Source organism: Candoia aspera, chromosome 2 (genome assembly GCF_035149785.1).
Source record: "Candoia aspera isolate rCanAsp1 chromosome 2, rCanAsp1.hap2, whole genome shotgun sequence".
NCBI classification, from domain to species: Eukaryota; Metazoa; Chordata; class Lepidosauria; order Squamata; family Boidae; genus Candoia; species Candoia aspera.
The window spans coordinates 216,458,450-216,480,464 of NC_086154.1; the positions used below are offsets into that span (position 1 = coordinate 216,458,450).

At 40.7% G+C, this 22,015-nt stretch overlaps 1 protein-coding gene across 2 annotated transcripts in view; it reads left to right on the forward strand.

Annotated features, from left to right (window-relative positions):
- The window catches only part of EPB41L4A (erythrocyte membrane protein band 4.1 like 4A), a 124,184-nt gene extending 105,735 nt beyond the window's left edge, over positions 1-18,449 (forward strand). For both annotated transcript variants that reach the window (XM_063295362.1, XM_063295361.1), the window contains 8 exons: positions 1,096-1,206; positions 2,265-2,342; positions 3,783-3,902; positions 12,024-12,071; positions 12,159-12,227; positions 15,821-15,931; positions 16,389-16,470; positions 16,673-18,449. In XM_063295362.1, the coding sequence (XP_063151432.1) occupies positions 1,096-1,206; positions 2,265-2,342; positions 3,783-3,902; positions 12,024-12,071; positions 12,159-12,227; positions 15,821-15,931; positions 16,389-16,470; positions 16,673-16,801 (748 nt within the window). In that variant the 3' untranslated portion in view covers positions 16,802-18,449. The remainder of the gene's footprint in view (positions 1-1,095; positions 1,207-2,264; positions 2,343-3,782; positions 3,903-12,023; positions 12,072-12,158; positions 12,228-15,820; positions 15,932-16,388; positions 16,471-16,672) is intronic.
- The last annotated feature ends 3,566 nt before the right edge of the window (positions 18,450-22,015 follow it).

Genomic DNA, 22,015 nt, shown 5'->3' on the forward strand with positions numbered 1-22,015 from the left:
GGGCTGTCATATCTCCAGTGTCTTAAAATCAGTGCCTTTCTATCACTTGCCAAGAGCTGATATGGAAAGTTGGATTGGACTTACCACACAGTTAGTCCCTATCCTCAAGACAATTACCAGTAGCTGTTCTTCCTTACCATTTGTTGCTGCTGCTTCAAAAGTTTAAGACTGTGAAAAAGTATTGACTTTTCCAGGGCAAAGGGATAAAGGAAGTAAAAAAGGGAGGGGTAGCCAAGCCAGCTATAATTCTCTTCAATTATGGGAAATGAGAGTAGATGTTGGTTGCAAAGGGGTTTCTCTTCTGCTCCCCATTCTCTCCACCACTTCTGTATGCATCTGCCAGGAAAGCCTGGGCAACTATTTTACAAGCTTTCAGTTGACCTAATAAAGGTATGGCCTCTGAGGAAATCATTTTTATATGTATTACATATTGATATAAAACCAACATTTCTGTCTATAAAATGAAAACATTGGTTAAAATTCAGGAATTATAAATGTTTACGGTTTTGTTTGAAAGAGACAACAGTCTGTTTCCTTAAAATCTTCAGCTTAACATTGGAAAAATAAATTTCAGGGGGGCTTTCTCAAATATTATTTCATGAGTCCATTTGTTAATTGCAAATTTTTCTTGTCCTATTACCATTAATAATTATGACAAACTGCACTAATGAAAACTAACTGTAAGAAGAATATGCAAATTGTTAAGTCTGTTATCTCTGCATAGCTGGGCAGGAATGGTGAGAGTTTATTTTTTCCAGTATTATAAGGAAGACCTGTAATCCAATGCTATTCTTAATGAAAAATCTCTTCTATTGTGTTGTGTGAATTTGTAAATATCTTTAATGTTCTGTCTTCAAAACTCTGTGCATAAATATTTTTTGCTGAAGAGTTCAGTGCAGCGTATTCATGTCCTCAAAGCAGAATCACCATCCTCAGTTTGGCTGTGCACTCTTTAAAAAGTGTATCTGTCGGGATAGAAAGTACCAGTATTTTATTCTGTCCATAAAGTAATTGTAAAAAACCTAAATGTGCTATGATAGCCACTGTAAAATGGTGGTGTCTGTTTTTTTTATTCTTATTCTTCTTTGACCCTAGTGGGCTTTATAATTCTCCCAGTGACCGAACTAGATCACCAAAGTTTCCTCATTCACGACGACATCCTTCAGGTGGAAGTGAAAATGAGCCTGCACAGCCATTCAGAAGAAGGTGGGAGCTGACCCTAAAGTTTCTGTGGCTGTTGTACAGGCTTCTTTATCTCTGCTGTTTGTGGTTTACTTTTTCTTTCTATTCCCTTCCTAATGCAAATTTGGGGTTTCTTTCTCTTTGGCTCTATTTTGGCTATTTTTTTCTGTAGACTGTCATCAGCTATGCTTGCTAACAAGGTGAATGATAATGGAAGTTTTCCAAGTCACCTAACTTGTGCATCTTTAGACATTTTTGGTAACCAGAAGAGTGCAACATACTGAAAATGAGTTAGTAATGACAATGATAATTGTTATTGTTCCATAGGGAAAAACCTCCCCATTGTTTTCTTTTTCAAATATATAAGTTTGACATACTTATGCAGTTTACATGGGGCTGCCCTTGAAGAGTATCCAGAAGGCTCAGCTGATGCAAAGTGCAGTGGTATGGGCAGTTGTGTGTGCTCCTAGGAGGACACATGTTACACCTCTGCTCTGTGAACTGCACTGGCTACCAGTTTGCTTCCAGGTGCAATTCAAGGTGCTGGTTTTGACCTTTAAAGCCATACATGGTGTGGGGCCAGGTTATTTGAGGGGCTGCTTCTCCCCAGTTATATCTACCTGTCCCATCAGATCTAGCAGGAGAGGCATGTTACAGGTCCTGTCTGCTAAGGAGTTCCATCTGATGGGACCTAGAAGATGAGCCTTTTCTGTTGTGGCACCCGCCCTGTGGAATATCATCCTCCCTGAGGTGAGGTTGGCTTCAACCCGTTTGGCCTTCCAGAAAGCGCTCAAAACATTGTTTCATCAGACATAGGGATCTCCTGGCTGCAGGGAGCCCACACGTTGGCTGCACCACGTGTAACATTCTGATTTTAAACCTCTTGCAATCTTGTTCTTATTTATGTTTAATTATTTAATGTTTTAAGTGGTTTTATAATATGTTTTAATTGTTGGTTTTATTGTATACCACCCAGAGTCACCTTGTGTGAGATGGGTGGCCAAATAAGGGAGAGGGAGAGAGAGAGAGAGATCATACTCCATGTTTTATTTTTTGTGTTATTCTGCCTTTCTCCCTTTTAGATCACGATCCCGTTGCAATACCAGCAGTGGTAGCGAATCAGAAAATTCTAACAGAGAACATCGAAAGAAGAGACACAGGTGATTAAAAATTATGCACATATTTTAACCAAATGCATATTGTATTTAATTTACAGATTATGATGTAAATGGAAAACTGCTTCTATGAATGATATTTTCCTGGCTGGTTAATTTTCATTTGAAAAAATGGGGAGATTGTATTTCTGCTCCTGTGAAATAGGGTAGGCTGCCAAACTCCCTTTTGTGATAAATTAGAAGCAGTCCAGAATTATGAATAACTTAGAGCCTGAATGTTCCCCATGGGCATTATGATTATTTTCATCTTTGGGGAAAAATTTGTCTTTTTCCCACAGTTTTCATTTAGAAACCCAGAGATGCAGCCTGCTCAGGCAAGGCAAAAGAATTAAATCTATCCAGGCTCCAACTGACTTCATTTATTAAAGAACGAAACAAAAATAAATCAGAAATGATCAATTGCTTTTTAAAACAGTCAACCAGAAATGTTGGTAGCTAGTTTACATATAATAAAACCTGAATCTTTAAGAATATCTTACCATGGCAGGTTTTAGGGAAGTGACCTGGTACACAGGCTGATTCTTTGCCTGCAGTTTGAAGAAAAAATCCAGAGGCCATTTTTTGTTGGGGGGGGGAGGAGGGTAATTCCTAACTAAGGAATTCAAACTGAGCAATCAGTATCTTAGATGACTTGATTAGGTGTCCTTGAAATTAATTCATCAATGGTTTTTATCAAGGGAATGTTTGATCATTGGAAAAATCAGTCTGAGAGATGTAAATTTGGTCTGGATACTCCTGGCTAGCAAGATGGAATGAAGGGTATTGGGTTTAGGTTTTTCACAACATGAAATTGTGTTGGGTTTTGTTTTTCTGTCTGGATTTTTCTCTCCTTCTTTTCCATTCACTCAAATACACAGGGCGCAGTTAAAACACTGCAGAACCTTTTGGGATGAACTTTATTGTTATGCCAAGTTATGCCATGTCTTATCCAGTGAGTTTTTATTTGTTAACTTTTTAAAATTAATAACTCATCTCTGGTTTGATAAGTATTGATTGTTATTTTACTGGGATTGTTTTATTGCACTGGTTGTAAGCCACTTAAAGTCTATGATTGAAGCGGCATGAAGTGTTTTGTAAATAAATAGAATAAAATGTGCTGGTTCATTAGGGAAGTACATTTATTTTATTTAAACCTCTAACTATTAGAATCAGTCATCTTATGATATTGTTACTTTTAGCATTCGGTTTGTGAATAAATGCTCAATATCTCAAAATGGCATTCAAACAGAAGCAAGCATGTCAAGTGATACGCTTTAAATAAGTTACATCATGAAATAGAACTGGTGTATATCTTCAAGATTAAATTTCCAGAATATTAAGGTGTCCATCTAACCAACCTTTCCCAGCCTGGTGCTTTTAAAATCTGTTGAACTACAACTCCCATAATCTCTTACCATTGTTATCATTATGTTAATTTTTGTAAAGGTTACGACAAGAGAATGACATGGTTGATTCAGCTCCTCAGTGGGAAGCAGTGCTGAGGCGACAAAAAGAAAAAAACCAATCTGAAACTATCCATCGGCGTTCCAGGCACAGATCACGATCGTATGTTGAACTGCTAAACTTTTCAAACATCTGAAATGAGAAAAGTTTTCACTTAATATAATTTTTACTTCTTAGGTAAATACGATAGGAGAGACTCCCTCTTGTGGTCAATTTGAACACTGTAAATCAGCTTTTGACAGCCAGATGTAGTTTATTTAGTTATGTTTATTTATATTTCAAATTTCATCACTGCCCATCTCGCACGAAACTACCTGGGCGGTTTACAATAAAGCTAAAAATAAATACAAATTAAAATACACTAAAAAACCGTACTTCTAAAATACAAATATAAATATAAAATATAAAATCCAAGATGGCAATATTAAAAGTTCTTAATTTAGATTTGTAAATTCATAAATTCATGGGAGCCTCTTTAGGGCGCTAACCACCCCCAGGATTGGCTCCCCCCTCCCCCCACAAGTGAGATGGCAGAGCCAGGTCTTTATCCCTTTCTGGAAGGCCAGAAAGAGTGGGGGCCTACCTCACCTCTGGGAGAAGAACATTCCATAGGGTGAGGGCCACGGCAGAGAAAGCGCTCTTCATGGGCCCTGCCAATCAGCAGTCTCTCGTGGACAGGTTCTGTAACATGCCCTCTCTGCCTGACCGGGTGGGACGGGTCGATGTAATGGGGATGAGACGGTCCCTCAGGTAACCTGGACCCATGCCATGCAGGGCTTTAAAGGTGATAACCAACACCTTGAATTGTACCCAGAATCAAACTGGCACTCAATGCAGCTCCTGCAGCAAAGGTGTTAATGTCTGCCATCCTTGAGGCACCCAAGACGGCATGTGTAGATGCATTCTGAACCAGCTGTAGCTTCCGGATATTCTTCAAGGGTAGCCCCATGTAGAGCGCATTGCAATAGTCTATACGGGAGATGACTAGGCTGAATGATTGACCAGAGGCTTCCCGATCCAGGAAGGAGTGTAACTGGCACACAACATGAAGTTGAGCAAAGGCCCTTCTGGCCATGACTGCCACCTACTCTTTGAGCAGCAGTCGTGTGTCCAGGAGGACCCACAGATTCTGCACTGGGTGTGTCTGAGGCAGTGCAGCCCATTCAGAATCAGAGATGGTAAATTCCAGGATACAGAGGAGCCCCCAACCCATAGCCATTCCATCTTACCAGGGTTCAGCTGAAGCCTGTTGTACAGCCTCCAGGCACCACGAGTGGGTGGTCACAGCATCACTTAAATCACCCGGGATGGAGATGTATAATTGACTATCATCAGCATATTGATGATACCTCATCCTGTGGTAACAGATGATCTCACCCAGTGGTTTAATGTAGATGTTAAAAAGGAATGGGGAGAGTACTGAACCCTGCAGCACCCCACAAAGGAGGGGTCGTGGGCCAAATCTTTTGTTCCCTATCAACACGGATTGGGACTGGCCCCAGAGGAAGGAAGTGAACCAGTGCAAAACTCTGCCACCCACCCCCAACTCCCTAAGCCAACCCAAAAGGATACTGTGGCTGATAGTATCAAAAGCCACTGAGAGGTCAAGGAGAGCCAGGATGGATGCACTGCCCCCATCCCACTCCCACCAGAGATCATCCAAAAGTGCAACTAATACTGTTTCCGTCCCATATCCGGGCCTGAAACCAAACTGAAAAGGGTTCAGATAATCTGTTTCATCCAGGATCCTCTGGAGCTGCAACACCACCACTTTCTCAACCACCTTCCCTAAAAAGTTGTCCAGCACAGCGGGATCCAGCAACAGTTTCTTGTGGGGGGGGGTGCACCAGTTGCCTCTTTAAAGGCAACCAGAAACACTCCCCCCCTCAAGGATGAGTTCACCATCGCCTGGACCCACCCACACTTCACCTCCCGAGCTGTCTTCACCAGCCAGGAGGGGCATGGATCTAATTGACAAGTGGTGGCATTTACAGTCCGGAGGATCCTGTCCAGTTCCTTGGGCCCAACAGGATCAAACTGTTCCCAGATAACCAGGTAAGTACACTCCCCAGACATCTCCACAGGCCATGCCACATGCTTGGCATCCAACTTGGAATGGATCTGAGCGATTTTATCCTCCAGATGCCTAGAAAACTCTTCTGCACGGCCCTGCAGGTGGGTCACTAGACCTACCTTCCCCAGAAGGGATCAGGTGATCTTAAAAAGGGCCATTGGGTGGCATTCTGCGGATGCAATAAGAGCAGAGGAATATTGATGTTTGACCGCTCTTACTGCCACATGGTAGGCCTTAACGGTGGCTCCAGCTTGTGTTCGGTTGGATTCAGTCCTTGTCTTCCTCCAGTAGTGCTCTAGATGTCTCTTAATCCTCTTCTGAACTCTCAACTCCTCCGTAAACCACAGTAAGTGTTGGGTTCGATGGGACAAGAGAGGTCACAAAGGCGCAATCCCGCCCAAGGCCCTGGCTGCCTCCCTATTCCAAGCAGCAGCCAGGGCCTTCGCTGGACCATGCAGCAGATCCCTGGGTATAACTGAGGTTGGAGCCTGCTTCTCACTCTGAAAACAAAACTTATTTGGAGTCAGAAGGGGAAAATGAAACCTATCAGCAAGGTCTTGAAGAATCTAAACCAGGAAGTGACTCAGCAGAGTGGGAGAAATCGCAGGAGATGATTAGACAAAATCTGGAGGGAGATTTGAAGCCTCCAATCAGTGCTCGAGAGAGGAGAGCAGAGAAGCACACGAAAGAAAAAGAAGTGCAATTGGCTGGTAAGGGAAAATGGTGCGAAAAGGAACAAATAAAAAGGCAGGCTCACCAAGAGCAAACTGCTGGAGACAACTGCTCCTTTGAGCTCACAGCACCTGCAGAAGAATCCTTACCAGCATCGGAAGCCTTGCCTGTAGCCAGTGTGGAACCAGTGCCAGCGCCTTCTGCCTTCACAGAACAGCCTTCTGCTTGGGTTGTTCCAGTAGAGCCTCTCCCCACCATCCTTTTTGAGCACAGCCTCGTGTCCAGCTCCAAGCCTCGTTGCTTCACTTCAACGCAATCGGGGTGTACCTCCAGGTCTCAGCCTTGCCTGAACAGTCCAGTCTAGTCTTGCCTCCAGATGTCAGCCTTGCCTGAATGCTCCAGTTCAGTCCAGCCTTGCCTCCAGATCCCAGTCTTGTCTAAGTGCTCCAGCCCAGTCTAGCCTTGTCTCCAGGTTCAAGCCTTGCCTAGACCCTCCAGTCCAATCCAGCCTTATCTTCAGCTTTGAGTCTTGCCCGGATGCTACAGTCCAGTCCAGCCTCATCTCCAGATCCGAGTCTTGCCTAGGCATCCCAGCCAAGTCCAGTCCTGCCTGCAGAACCCAGCCTTGCCTAGACGCTCCAGCCAAGTCCAATCTTGTCTCCGGAACCAAGACCTGCCCAGATACTCCACCCCAGCCTTGTCTAGCCTCTGTGTGCCAGCCTGATCCAGCCTGCATGCCAAGACACCAATCCAAGTGTTCAGCCTCTCCTTTGCCATGTACCCTAACTCCTTTCAGCCTTGCAGCTTCAATCAGAGAATTGGCCAAGTTCTGTCTTGCTGCCTTGCCACAGTCTGACTCTGCAGTGTTGCCTGGATGTTCTTTGCCACCTGGGATTGGATTACATGCTCTAATCTATTGCAAGAACTTGCTACTGTAAATAGTTTATTCAATAAAGAATTTTATTAGTAACTCTGCCTGGCCGTCTGTGTGTGTGAACAGGACAATAATCCCCAGCTCCCTTTGGAACCCTGTTGGGTCTGTCAGTCACCTGGGTGGACCAAATGAATGGGTCCTACCTCCCTGTGGAGGGGGGCAGCATAGGAGAACGTCAAGGTCACCAGGGTGTGATCTGACCATGAAAAGGGGACAGGTGTAACTCCCCCTTCATATCACAGTGGCACTGCTCTGACAAGAAAACCAAGTCCGGTGTGGGGCCACTGTCTCGAGTTGGGTCCTGAATAATCTGGGACAGGCTCATGGCTGCCATGATGGCTATGAACTCCTGAGCCACCTTGGAGGCACACCCCAGGGATGGCAGATTGAAGTCCCCCAGAACCCTAAATGTGGGGAACTCTACTGTGAACCCCGAGACAGCCTCCATCAGCTCAGGCAGGGTGGTTGCTCCACAGGAGAGAGGCTGGTACAGTAGCAACAATCCCAACTGTTCTCAGGAGCCCAACTTCAGGAACAGGGTCTCACAACCAGTCACTTGTGGAGCAGCACCCCTGAAGACCACCAGAGATTCCTAGATGACAACAGCCACCCCTCCTCCCCTGCCCTGGGATCTTGGCTGGTGCCATACCATAAACCCAGCTGGGCACATTTCTGAAAGGGGTACCTGCTCTTCAGGGCCCATCCAGGTCTCAGTAATACACAGCAGGTCTGCCCCCTCCTTGATGATCAAATCACATATAAAGGGTGACTTCTTGTTAACCAACCTGGTGTTAAGAAGCAGCCGCCGAAAGCCAGGGCCTCCATGGCTCTGCTGTCCAGGGCCTGGGTCTGAGTACAGAGAGCCGGAACACGCCACCAGTACCAAACACTGGGAGTGTCTTCCCCAGTGATGGCCTGCCCTCTGACTCCCATCATGACATTCCCTTCCTGTCACCACCTGAATGGTATAGCCCGCCCTAAATCCCCCAGAGCTTCCATCTCCATTTCCCAATCCCAGACCTCCAGATTCCCTGGTTAGGAGTCCCTCCATCCAATCATACATCCTCAGACACACCCAATCAGCCACGGGGTAGTGGTGGACTCCCCAGCACTTCGGCTTCTGCTCTCAGCACTGTTGGAAACCAACCAACACCCCCAAATCCACTCTGCCCCCTTCACCAGCCTCTCTCACTAGTCAGCAGGAAGCACCCCACCTGCTTCTCCTCACCCCGACTCTCACTTAGGAGTGAGTGTCATTACGTACATTCCACATATCCACTCTCAGGTTCCCTTCCCATCTCTCACACCAGGGAGTGCCCCACTCATCACACTGGAGGGATCCCAGCACCCCTCTGCCCTCTCTAGCTAGGTTGGGGGGATGTTCAAGTCCCAACAGCCCAGGTCTCTCCACAGCCCATGCTGCTTGCCACGCTGCTCCCCGCAGCCCAGTCCTTGCCACTGTGCTCTCTGTAGCCCAGGCCTCTCTTTAGGCTTTTCCTCACGCCACTCACCTCACATGCAAACCATGCAGCTCACCATAGCCCTGGGCCCTCCACGGGCTGCTCACTCCTCGCCACTCACCATGCTGGACCATCTCTTGATCTTCTTCTTCTTTAAGATTTATTGCAATATAGTAGTTACTCTTAAGGAAGAAGAGTAACTCTTCAAGAAAATTAAATACTACAATGAAAGAATAGTTTGGTTTAATAAAAATAATCACTGTCCTGTTTGGGAGGGTTGTTGTACTATATCTGAATACAGGAAAAGAAGCTGAAATGATTTAAAAAAAAAAAGCAGTGAACACACACAAAAATCTCCATTTTCTATTACTGTGCAGTTCATTTTTGAAAGTGCAGGCCAAACATCTGTGTTGCCAAAGGGCATTTTAGAATTAAGAGCCATGCAAATTCCATAGTTAAATGTTCAAAATGTTGTCTAGTTGCAAGTCATTGCTTTATATTGCATTTGATTAAGATAAACTGATAGTATACACACACTTGCTTTGGGGACTGAGAAAAGTTTAAAATGTTGTTAAAAATACAATAATAAGCAAGATTATCTCATCTATCCCTTGTGATGAAATGCATCTATTCAAAATGTTCAGAAGAACAAGCTTGTACAATTTCTGATTTCCATGAACTGAATACAGTAAAACCTTGATTTCACAGGCCTCCATTTAGGAGACTTGGGATACAAAGGATCAAATTTCTGTCTGAATATCCCCCTGAAATAACAAAGTCCATTGCATCTAAAGTAGTCTGGACAAAGCAATTACATTTTTGTTATTTGTGGGTTTTTTAAATTTGTTTTGTTATTTGCATGATGATATCTCAGTGCAGAAGATATCTTTTACATAAACTTATGATGTCCTTATGCAAATTACATAATTTGTATCATGAAAATGAATAAATTGCTGCAAATGATATACTTTGCAATTTAATGGACATTGCAGTGTATCAGATACCTCTCCAATGATTTGTCAGATTGGTATTAGACATCTTGTATTTCTGCCTGCTAAATTTTTGTTCCTCTCCTCACCCCCAAAAAAGCTTGAGTTCCTAATGTAGCAATTGAATTATACAGAATAACATACAGCTGCTTTAAGTTAAAAAGAAAGATCACAACAGACTGCCGCTAGCAAAGAGGGAAAACTATGATGTGGCTATACCTGCAGAACGATGGTATAGCAGCCTAATACAGAAAGCTACTGTTAGTTCAAGTGCTTATCACTCGCTTCAGTTTGGGGGAAGAAAATTAAAGACATAGGCTACTAGGAACTGTAAAGTAATTATGTTGTTTTTTCTTAAGAAAACATTTAAAGAAATATCATTTCTCATGTTATGCAAAACATCAATCAGTGATGCTTTCTCTCTAGTCATTAAGGATATATTTTCTGCAATTGCTCTCTGATTTTTTTATAATGAAACCCAGTTCTTCCAAAGCATAAAATAAGTTTTAGCATTTCCCCCCTTAAATAGCCAATTTGTTTCTCTCACTCATGCAAGGATGGGTGGGATGTGTCCATCCCTCACAAACTGTCTGTTAACTATTTATATAGCATCCCAAAACACGTTTTTCTACATAGTTTGCGATAATAAAGATGCTATTGATTTTTGCTATTATTACTAATACAAGGGGAATGGCCTGCATAGCCAATTTATTTTTTGTGCTTTGTATTGAATCTGGGCTATATATGACCCAATTAAGCTACTTACACAGGGATACATAAATAAGACTCCCACACAGTTTATTATAAATCAGAGTGCCTTTTATCTATTATTTTGCTTATTACTTCTCCCCATGGTTCTTCAGCAAATAGGCTTAAAACAAGTCCTGAGTTTTGTGTGTGTGTGTGTGTTTTTCATAGCCTAAGGATGCAGTTTATGAATATGCTGAGGACTGAGCTATTGACTTGAGGGATTTGCCTTGGATAGGTAATTGAGGCTGTAGCAAAATCATCAGAACAATTCACTCAAGCTTTCTTTCAGTATGGATTGCTTGTGCTTGGTGCCTAGTTATATTATAGATTCAGAATAGGAAGCTGATCCCTTGAGATGAGTGCAGAGTTCACAGCTGCTGCTTTGCATGAATGAGTCTTAATGAAAGAAGAAAGAAGTTTAGCATTAAGGGCTGAAAAATGCTATTAAACCCTTCTTTCCCTCCTCCCCACCCCTGTGCTAACCAGTATTCCTTAGGGAGACAAGACTACAGAGGACATAAAAGGGAATGTACAAAGGACTGGGGTGAGGGGACCAAAGTGAAAAAAAAAAGTAAAATTATGAAGAATATCTGTTTGCCCTCGTAAAAAATTTGGGCTGCAGTTCTCTTATCAGGGTTCCACTACCTTTATTAGGTCAATTGAAAGTACAGAAAATACTTTCAAGCTTTCACATTTTCAAGAACTCTTCATCAAGCAAGGTGAAAAGCAGGAAAATAAGGGGAGAAGGAAGAAAAATTTCAAGATCATATATGCATCTTAACAAAAGCTATACCTCTCTTTTTCTCCTTGATTTTTAACCATTTTGCCTAATAAACAGTTCTATGAAACTATAAAACTTGCAACTCTTTAATGCATCTTTCATTACTCATAATTAGCTTGGCTGCTTTGATATCAAGTAATCTTTCTATGAAAGAGGTATGAAGCTATTAAGATATATGGCAACTTTTTTCAGAAACAAGTTTGATTAACTAGAAAACAGTGTTAACCCTGATTGTACCATTAGCTCTTCCCACTTTTTCACTTTCCAGTTTTTAACTTCTTGAACAGTAAGAGCAAGAAGATCCCTTAAATAGTTGTTTCTTATTAGAAGTTTAGGGAAACACATCTTTTGAATTTGAGGAAGACAAACAGTGATTCAGCTCAGGACTTCTTACTCATAAGGTGCCATTTCCACATATAAAAATTAAAAATTATTCCTGTGCTTAAGTATTGACTAGGTAAACCACTGTTATTGGTTGTTATAATTTAAGGATTTCATGTTTGCTTGGATTATACTACAGTACTGATAATATACATATATATATTAAATTTGAATGCATATAGGAGAAGCCCAGATGTTCAAGCAAAAGAAGAATTATGGAAACACATTCAGTAAGTATTTCCGCAAGTGTGGGTACCTACTGTTAGATAATATTTTTATGCATGTGGTTAATTTTTTAAAAAAACTTTTTTTTACAGAAAAGAACTCGTGGATCCATCTGGCCTATCTGAGGACCAACTAAGAGAGATTCCATATACTAAAATAGAGTGAGTTTATTTATTGGACACAAATATTGGAATGTTGTAATCCCTATATAAATCTATATGGGAACATAGCTTGAAGCTGATCATCCATGATTAGATAGGACTGCAAATCTCGACCTTAAATTTTAAAAGGCACAAATCTATTCTGTTTCAAACCTCCCAGAAATAAATCTCTTAGCTTCTAAGTGTATAATATACAGCCAATAAAAGTGAAAAAATCACTTATTTTTTGTTTGAGTCACACTTGTGTAGGATATGTCCTGAAATATGGTATTGCAGAAGTCCCTCTTCATCTATGGTTTAGCTCAGGTTGGCTGTGAATTATGAGAATTGTAGTCCAACATACTGAATGGCATCAAGTTGAGAAAGCCTGTAAGATATTCCTGTCACCATCAGGCACAGAAGTGGGCTTTGTTTGGAGAAAATCAGCATTTAGGAAACTGCCAATTGCCAAGTATTTTGAAACTTGAAGTCCATGTATCTGGAGGGCACCCATTTGGGAAAGGTGCCTTAGGCAGTAGATTGCATGATTAATCTAAATGTGGGCAAGGAAACTCCACATTCTTTACTCAGGCACTTGAGTGGTTCACATCAACTTTAGTACCTTCCGCTTTCTGTGTGACTGAGGCAGATAATGGATTTAGGTACAATTGCATCAAATTTAGCTTTGAGTGGTACCTCTACATTCCTGTGATTTTGCTGTAGAATAGAAACCTGTAGAAACCCATAGAATAGTAATGAACTTCCATTCATCAAGACTTGGGGAACACTTTCAAGTTACCTTTCCTTATAAACTTGTAAAAATGTACTCTTACTCTGATCATTCAAACTGACTCTTTGACCTCCTTGACCTTGTTTCCTCAGCATAGCATCATTAATTGCCAAAGCACAGTTGGTCCTTTCAAATCAAGCTCCAGTTTCATTCCAGTAATTGGCCGTCTGGGACTTCCATGTGGTGATGTGAACAAGTGCTTCTGACAGGAGTTGAATCATGTTTTGCATCACAATGTGATTCTGACACACCACTGAGTAGGAATAAAGAATAGTAGTACAGGCATGAAGGCTAGACATGAAATGTTTCCTTCAGCACATTTTTCTTTCAGTGTGCATACATGCACATGCCATTATGTTAGACTTTAACCTCATGATATTGCTATTGAAAATGTGTGGAACAACAAGTGATTTTTAAGGCTGAAATAAATTTTAAAAGCTTCTCAGTGGGTTCTGAATTTTTAAAAAATCATGAACAAAATTTCAGGGAAAAGTCTACTGGTGTGTTCTCTCTGTTAGATAAATATTTTTGTTAGCAATTAAACCTTCAGAGCTTACACAATTTACTCAGTTTCCTTGGGTACAAGTTTTGGATCAAAGGTCTTATGAAAAAGAAACATTTAAACCTTTATCCTAACAATTTGTCATAGAATTAGAAACAGAGCTGTATGTGAAACTCTAACTCTAAAAGAGATGATAATATTGTACTTTATTCAATGTTAGCTAGTGAAAAGGATGCTGGCTGAATTATTTTGATCAATTTCCTCACTTTTTTTTTAAATTCAGAATTTGTTAGAGTTTTTTTTTTCCAGTTTATCTCAACCTTCCAGTATTTAGAGGCTTGCTTCCTATAATACACTTAACTGGGTTATGGGAGTCGCAAGTTGTGGGAACTGGAAAAAAGGTTAATTGACCCAGTTAGCTGAATCCAAGATCTAGCTCTAAATAGATCTAGCTCTAAATAGACTCAGTCTTGCATAAGGTTAATCTAAATCCTCTGTTCACCCTGCTGACTGTGGAATTAGCTAATCCTAACCTTTCCAGAGAGGACTTGCAAAAATGGGAGTCTCTAGGCATTCCCTCTCAATGGACATTTTGTCTTCAACTTCCTGTGGCTATGTGGAAAGAAGAATGAACAGAAATTGGTGGGGATTGAAAAGGCCAACTCTCCAAGTCCATCCAGAGTAGTGCCTCTATTATACCGCTAGATTTTTTTCATTTTTTCCCCCATCCTATCTTGGAACAAAAAGGGGGCAGGAAATGATAGCCTCCCAGCCTGCTTTGTGGGAGCTGGAATAACTGAAAATGTTTGGCACAACACAGACCTACAGTAGCTCTGCTTGTTTGTTGTTGGTACATAATGGCAAGTATTTTGACTGGAGGAGGATGTAACTTCATCATTTGTGCCAAATTGCACATTCTGAATGTTCTAAGACCCCCCAAGTGGGTACTGAAAGCAAAGAGGTTATGTTTTTGGACTAGGACCAGGGACAGACACAGGTTCAAGCAGGGCCGCAACTAGGGGGGGCAAGTGGGGCATGTGCCCCAGGCGCCATGCTGGGGGGGTCACCAAAATGGATGCAGAATCCATGTTTGCCCCAGGTGACACAGACCCTAGTTCCGGGCCTGGGTTCAAGTCCACCCTTAGCAATGGATGCTCACCTCTATCCCCCCACAACTTATTTTACAGGTGTTAAGGAGATAAATTGTAGATCCGCACTTAAGCTAAGAGGAAAGGTGGGATATAAATCTTCAGACAGACAGACCTTACTTTTTATAGTGTCCAAAGCTTTTTTCATATATACTTTTTTCAATAATCTGTACAGCAGTTCTGAAAATTGAGCTCCATTTGACATTCCATGTGGCAAAAGGCTGAAAGAACAATTGTCAGTTGTATTGGGTGGCTCGCATTTCCCAACTCAATTAGAGCTACCCTATAGTTAAGTATAGTTATCCTGGAGTATAGGTAAGTATAGTTATCCTGGAGAAAATACCTATGTGGTCCCTCAGAGTTAACACTGACTTGGCACAAAATCAACTAATAGTTAAATGGGAATTCAAAGATGAAAGAACTGCCATATTCAAAGTCCTGCCCCCCTCATGGTGGAAGGGAGGGAATTTTCAATTTTCTGATTTTCTTTATTACTTTCCTTCTATTGTGTAGGGAAATCCTGTACTTCTGATGCAGGACTGAATGCATTTTTTCTAAATTCCAGAATGCACAGATGTCTATACATAACTATGATGACAAAACATGTGATATCATGACACAAGCTGCACTGCAACTAGAATGCAAACTCTACTGCTTATGAACTTGCATGCATTGCTCTTTTTACCTGCCAACTTCCAAAGACTACACCCATTTTCATAGCATTTGGAGGGAAGCTACAAGGTCATAGGGAGATTTTAGGATGGGAGTCTTAATTCAACTTACACTCCTAGCTGAGCTGAGCCTAGCTCTACTATGTATCTGTGTTGCAACAAAAGCCAAGACACATTTCTTCAGTCTTCACAGGAAGGAATGTTCTGTAAGATGGCATTTACCTTCGTTTTTGTAAATATTTCTCTGAACAATTTAAAAATCTACAGAATCTATTGGTGAATGCCTTAATTTTGGAAGTTTTTGTTTTGGTACAGGAATTTGGCTATAATTATCCTTTTCCTATTTTGTTGGCACATAGTATTTTTTATATATATACAAAATTTATAAATGAATTTGGTCATAGATGTAACACTTTTAAGAAATGCTTTTTCTAGTATAATCAACTTCTGTTTTCTTTGGAACAAATACTAATCTGTTCCTGGAAATTGTATTTCCTCATTAGGACACAAGGTGATCCTGTTCGCATTAGACACTCACATTCTCCTCGAAGCTATCGCCACTATCGACGGTCCCAGTGCTCTGATGGAGAGAGATCTGTTCTGTCAGAAGTGAAGTATGTTAATCACTGGGGAAGGTGGATGGTGGTTTTATAAACGTTACATGCCAGTTAGACAGCATGCAGCTTATAACAGGATGCTTGGGGAACATTTGCTAGGGTATTTAGTTTCCTGGGAAATTATTCAGGAAAACTTGGGTGGGAAAGGTAAGTGTACTTTGATTTGTTACTGAATTCTTCGTTCTGTGATCTACACCCTTACTGACAGGGTGATGGACCACCCTGTCTTCAGAAATAGCAAACTGTGCTAGACATCCTGCCCTATCAAATGAAAAGGTAGGCTTCCTCATCAAGAATTTCTAACACAACCAGGTAAAAAGCATGCAGTTATCTCTGAAGTTTAGTGTAGATAAAAATCAGCAACTGAATGATTTACTCAAAGGTGAACATCTTTGCAGTGCCTTCCTTTTACTCCATAAGCACCATGCATTTTGAAGCTTGCTTGCTTTTCTAGTGCCAAAGCAGAACTTGTGCCTCCACTACCAGTTACCCGCTCCTCAGATGCTCACTGTCCCACCACTGCAGTATCTCACCAGGTTAGTGATGGCTTTTAATCACGCTTGAATATTTACAGTGCAAAGATGTTTACAATAATTTTTACTATTGCTTTTAAATTCTGGAACAATAGTCATCAAAGTTTATGTTATAAACTAGTATGCCCATAATAGAGTAGTCCTGTTGCAGGATTGAAGACCAAAAATGAATTATTTTCTTCTGTCTGATATTTGATTACTTCAGCGGCGAAATGGATCGAAGGACAGCTTGTTAGAAGAAAAGGTACAAACATCTATCAACTGTGTGGATGGAAAACACAGTGCTAAGACTATAAAGATTGTTCCGGCATCAAGGCTTAAGACAGAGACCTGATTTTTATCACACACAGGACTGTGGAGGAATGCTGCATCTTAAAATCCAAATAAACACCTTTAGCTGGAGTTTTTTTTTAATTAAGAAACTATAAAATAATCTTAAGAACATTCTGGATTTCTGTGAAGATGCTGTTTGAGTTTCAGTAAAAAAGAAGGCAGCTGCCATCATGAACATACAGTAAAACTAAGATGCAAGTTAATCCAGATCGTAATGGACAGACAGCACCCCAAGTGTCATTAAGTATATGATTTCAAAATGGAGGCATCAGTAAAGGTTTTCAAGGATCAGTGCATTTATCAAAGGTGCAATAGATGTTCTTTATTATAAGGGCTGTAATTCATATGCCTATACTTGCCTAGCAAGTATGTACTCCTTTATTGTTCATAACAGTGTTGAATCTTTTGTTACCTGATAGAACATCCTTAATACAAGGAATTAATCATGAACATTATTAAGTTATGCAAACCCAGATGCCCTTTCAATGAATTGATCACAGTTTAATTCTCAGTAAGATGTTTTAAAATAGAGAATATTGCCAAAGTTATTAGTGCATTTTCTTGGTTCTCTAAGCACTGAATAATAGTAACCAATGCAGAGAACATGGTTTTGTTTGAAATCTATAGCAAGTATATCTGGCAGTTTTTACAAATCTCCTGGGTGTGGCTGTAGTCTTCTAAACAAGCTAGTACTTTATTTGAATGAAGTATAAGGCCAGCATCCTTTTTGTTGGTATTTCTAAAATTTTTCAGCAACAGGCCTGATAGTGATGTTACTGAAAGGAAGGGGCTGAATTTTTCCTGTTTACTCTATTGAAGAGGGGTGGAGGGTATGAGGTGATAGACATGTAATGTCTGAAATTAATTTGATTTCCTGCTGAGAATGAGTAGCTTGCTGAATTTTGGAAGTACAATTTTGTAGCACTCTAGGAATAGCAAAAAGAGTTGGGGACCCATGGATTCTTCATGCCTGTAGTGTATTTGGAATTATTCTGCTATCTAATTCACAAGACTACTTCCAGCAGAAACAAATATGGTTGGTACCAGAAGGGACTGAAGGAAATAGTAAATTATACATGTTGTGCAAAATCTTTTTGAAGTCCTTGTTAGGCAAGGTGATAAAAATACAGAGAACATTTCCCTAGTTAATTTGCTTGAATGGATAGGTTAGTTGCCCTGCTCTTCTTTTGCAGAGAAAGAAAAGCGAGCCAAATTTAAAAAAAACTGAAGAGAAATGTGATTTACAATTCTTGCTACCATATGCATCCATTTGCATTTCTGGACTGCTTTGAAGATGTGCATTTATAAATACAACTCACCCAGAAGACATGTTGAATGTAGGAAAGAACATAGATTCGCTTAGATCTGACTATGTAAAAATTAGTTCTCGAAAAGAAGGTTCCATCTGAAAGATGTATTATAAAATGCTGCTACAGCAGCAAATTCAGGAAGGCCATCGTAAAAAGGGCTACCAAAGTCTGGTTGCAGAAATACAATTTTTGATGTTGTATGTGTGTACTATGAAGGGTTTGAGATTAAGAAAATGCATCCATTTTGACAATGCTGATTTGAACAAAATTGCAATATGGCAGAATATATCAAATCGATTTGCCATTGCTTTTCTTCTATTAAATACTATTGTTACCATTTTTCCTAGATGTTTTTCTTTGTACTTGATCGTTTATGGAGATGCATTTAACATGCATGTTTTTTAAGTGAATGAGTACTTATGCTATGTACATAAAAATGACTTGAGACACACAAATTGAGAAAAACAAACCACATATTTTCCAGTCTGTTCACTACTGATCTGATCAGGAATTTTCAGTCAGCTGATCTGAACCCTATCAGAATTAAAGATATTCATTGAAGCTGAATTAAAACTTGAGACTGTATTACTATAGGTAATTACAGAACTCTATGTTATTACAACATTGAAGATCCCTGAAAGGACTTTTTAAAAATGCCACGGCACAGGAAATCAAGTTATGTAGAGGTTATTCTTGGCAGTCTTATTGGAGAGAAAATGTTGGAAAAGGAATGGGCTTGGATAACCCCCATTTCCAAAATAGTTTGCAAATCATATCTAGTAGCTGTTGGATTCCTCTGAGTGTATATATGCTTTCTTGATTTTGATCTCCCCACCGCCCTTTCAACTTAAAACAGTATTAAAGCTTGTTTCATTTAAATCAACAATAGAGCACTGACATCAGTGGTGTAGTGCCTAAGATGTTGAACCTAGTCTATCCTCATCCACAGAAACTCACCAGACAACTTCAGACCAGTAACCTACCTCAGCTCAAGATGGCTAACAGTTGCTGCTGTAAGAACAAATGGTCAAAAGAGCCATATGTGCCATCCTGAGCTCCTGCAGCAGGGACTGAAATCAAAAATCAAATCAAGAGCCTCTGTGCAGCCATAAAGCATTTTGTCTGAGCTTGTTGAATGCATCAGCCCCCAAAGATATGGTATTGCAGGAGTCTGCTTGCGTGCTTTCATCTTGTTTTCTTTGGTATTCCAGTTGTCTGTAGTTCTGTAGGGTGTTCAGATGCAAAGCCCTTTTTTTTACATTGCTAGACATTTTCATCATAGACTTGCTAGAAGAGTGTCAGGATTGCCTTCAGCATCACAGAAAGGCGATGGGTGTGACCACTTTCATGTTTGTGTTTCCACTTTAGCCAGACCAGTAGAGCTAGTTGCTAACTTCTATGATTTATCAGCATTTAATTTAGTATATCTTTTGTTCCTCAACTTCCTAACTATGAAAACTGAAAGCCCATTCTTCTACATTAATCTAACTCTTAAGAGTTGCCTACCCATTGGCATTCATGATTGTGCTGGAGATGTTATCGCATAAATCTGGCTCCAGCAGTTGTGTGCAGTAACAAGAACCATCAGCACGCTGTACTCAGTATAAGTCTGCCTTTTCCAGTAAGTAGCATTTATTTCAGCAGGTGCTGCTTTTTGGATACAGAAGCTGTATGCTTGAGGTAGGTACTGCATGTGACTACACAATTGAGAACACAATTATCTAAGTCACTTTGGGGAAGTTCCACTCTTGGTTTGTCAATAAGATGGTACAAAGTAAATGGCCTAACTTGCTGAAAAATGGGAAACTTGGAACCAGATAGGACTTTTCTTCTGCCTTTGTTGCTGCCAGTCTGCAGAGATGCCGAGACAAGCAGGTATTTTACATCTTGCCCTTGCTGAGCCTGCAGTTATTGTGGGCACAAACAACAAAGCAGGAGTTGAGTGAATGTCTGGATCGTGTGTCTCCCTTCACATCCACTGCCACTAGAAGCAGGATCAGCAGAGGGCATACAATACACTGAGGGAAGCCTAGAGGGGACTATACAGCAAAAACCCTTTTCCCTTGAGATTTTTCCCAGCCATCTCATCCTCATCTACAGAAAGTATTTCCAGTTGCCTGTGCCACAAGACCACCAGTCCCTGTGATACCTGGCATAGAGGGAACCATCACATGGCGGTCACAGGAGTCATTGCTATACCAGAATGGAGAGAGCAGCAGGAGAGTTTTGACGGTGGGAAAAGCCCAGCTAGAATCAAGGGGAGATAAAGCATACGGACTGGGGAAAACAGAGGACCAGACACAAAAAATTAAAAACTCTTAAAAAGAATGTTTCTGCTTCCAAGAAACCCTAACCCTGCATAAAAAAATTTTTCACTATACAGGCATATTTTTGTCTCCCTATGCAGCTCATATAATCTTAATTCCCATGTTATTTTTTCTTTACACCCTTTTCTGTTTATTGCTAGCTACAACACATTGGAAAGCACTTTTCATAGTTGAACTGAACCATGTATATTTGAGTCCGTATTTCCACTTCAGCTTTTAACCCTTCCAAATAAAATTTAATTGGCACAAAAAAACCTCTTAGAGTAATTCCACATTTCTGCTATCTTGATTTGTATCAGAAAAAATATCAGGAGAAATTTTGTTTACCAACATTTAGGGATGTGCAGAAAATGGGAAGTTTTGTTACAAGCTTACAAACCACTGTGTTCCAGAAGTTTTGTCCAACCATTTTGGATCAGACTCAGTTTGTCCAAAACAAAATCTGGAACATTTTAGTTGTTTGGGATTTTGTCTGAAACAAAATTTGGAGTGATTTTAGAAGGCAAGTTGAACAAGGCTGTCATGTGCCATTCCCTCTCAGAGCATGCATGCCAGCTTGTCCATCTTCCATACCTGTCATCCCTTCCTCAACGCTCTGCCAACACACTGGCCTATGCTTGTCCCTTACTGAAATAGTCCCGGCAGCAAGGAGCAGGCTCCCAGAGCAAAGTATCCATCACACACACCCTTCCCAGCCACTTCCTTCTGTCCTGAACTGTCACCTATGTCTGCACACATCGTTGTCAAGGAAACCTGTCTTGGGTTTTCCCCCTGCTTTTACTCCCCACCCCCCAAGCCTCTTCTGCCCAGAACAATCACATTTCATGAGGGAGCATTTCATTCTGTACACAGAATAAAATAGGTGACATGTACATGCTTTCATTCAGGCAGACTACCCAAAGCTAGCTCTTCTGCATATAGAATGGTTCATACACAGAATCATTTGCACATCTATCAATTTATTGTTTCTCTACATACAACAGATGTGCAGAAGTTCTGAAAATACATAGCCCCGGGGGACTAATGTGAGGATTGACACTGCAGGTCATCTGCATGCTTGATGTAATTAGGGGTGTATGAGACCACAGCTTGCAAACAGTCACCCAGATGCTCCTCAGTTAAGTATTCTCTATTTAATGAATCTATACATTTCCTTGCCAAGACAAGCAACTCACACAAATACGCTGATCCAAAGTAAAATCACATCTTTGTAGCAGCATTTCTTAACAAAGGAAACTTCTGCAAACCAACTAGAATCTGGAAATCATGTCTTGAATTAGCTTTCACAACGAAGTCATTTTAAGGGTTACAATCTCCAGCTCTATTTCTTCCATTACAGAGTGAAAGAGTTCTCCAATAGATACTGCAGTTTCTGTGCTCCTGATTGAATGGGTCTAAAAAAGAATAGCACAACAGGTTCAATGTAAATTAACTGTTAAACTGAACATGGAGCTGTTTTCTCGTGTTTCAAGGTAACTCACAAATGATACATTGTCAAAATAATTTAATACCAATAAATTACTTTCTTAAAGGGAAAAATGATTTACCCCGCAACTCTTAATTCCCCAACTTGAGTTT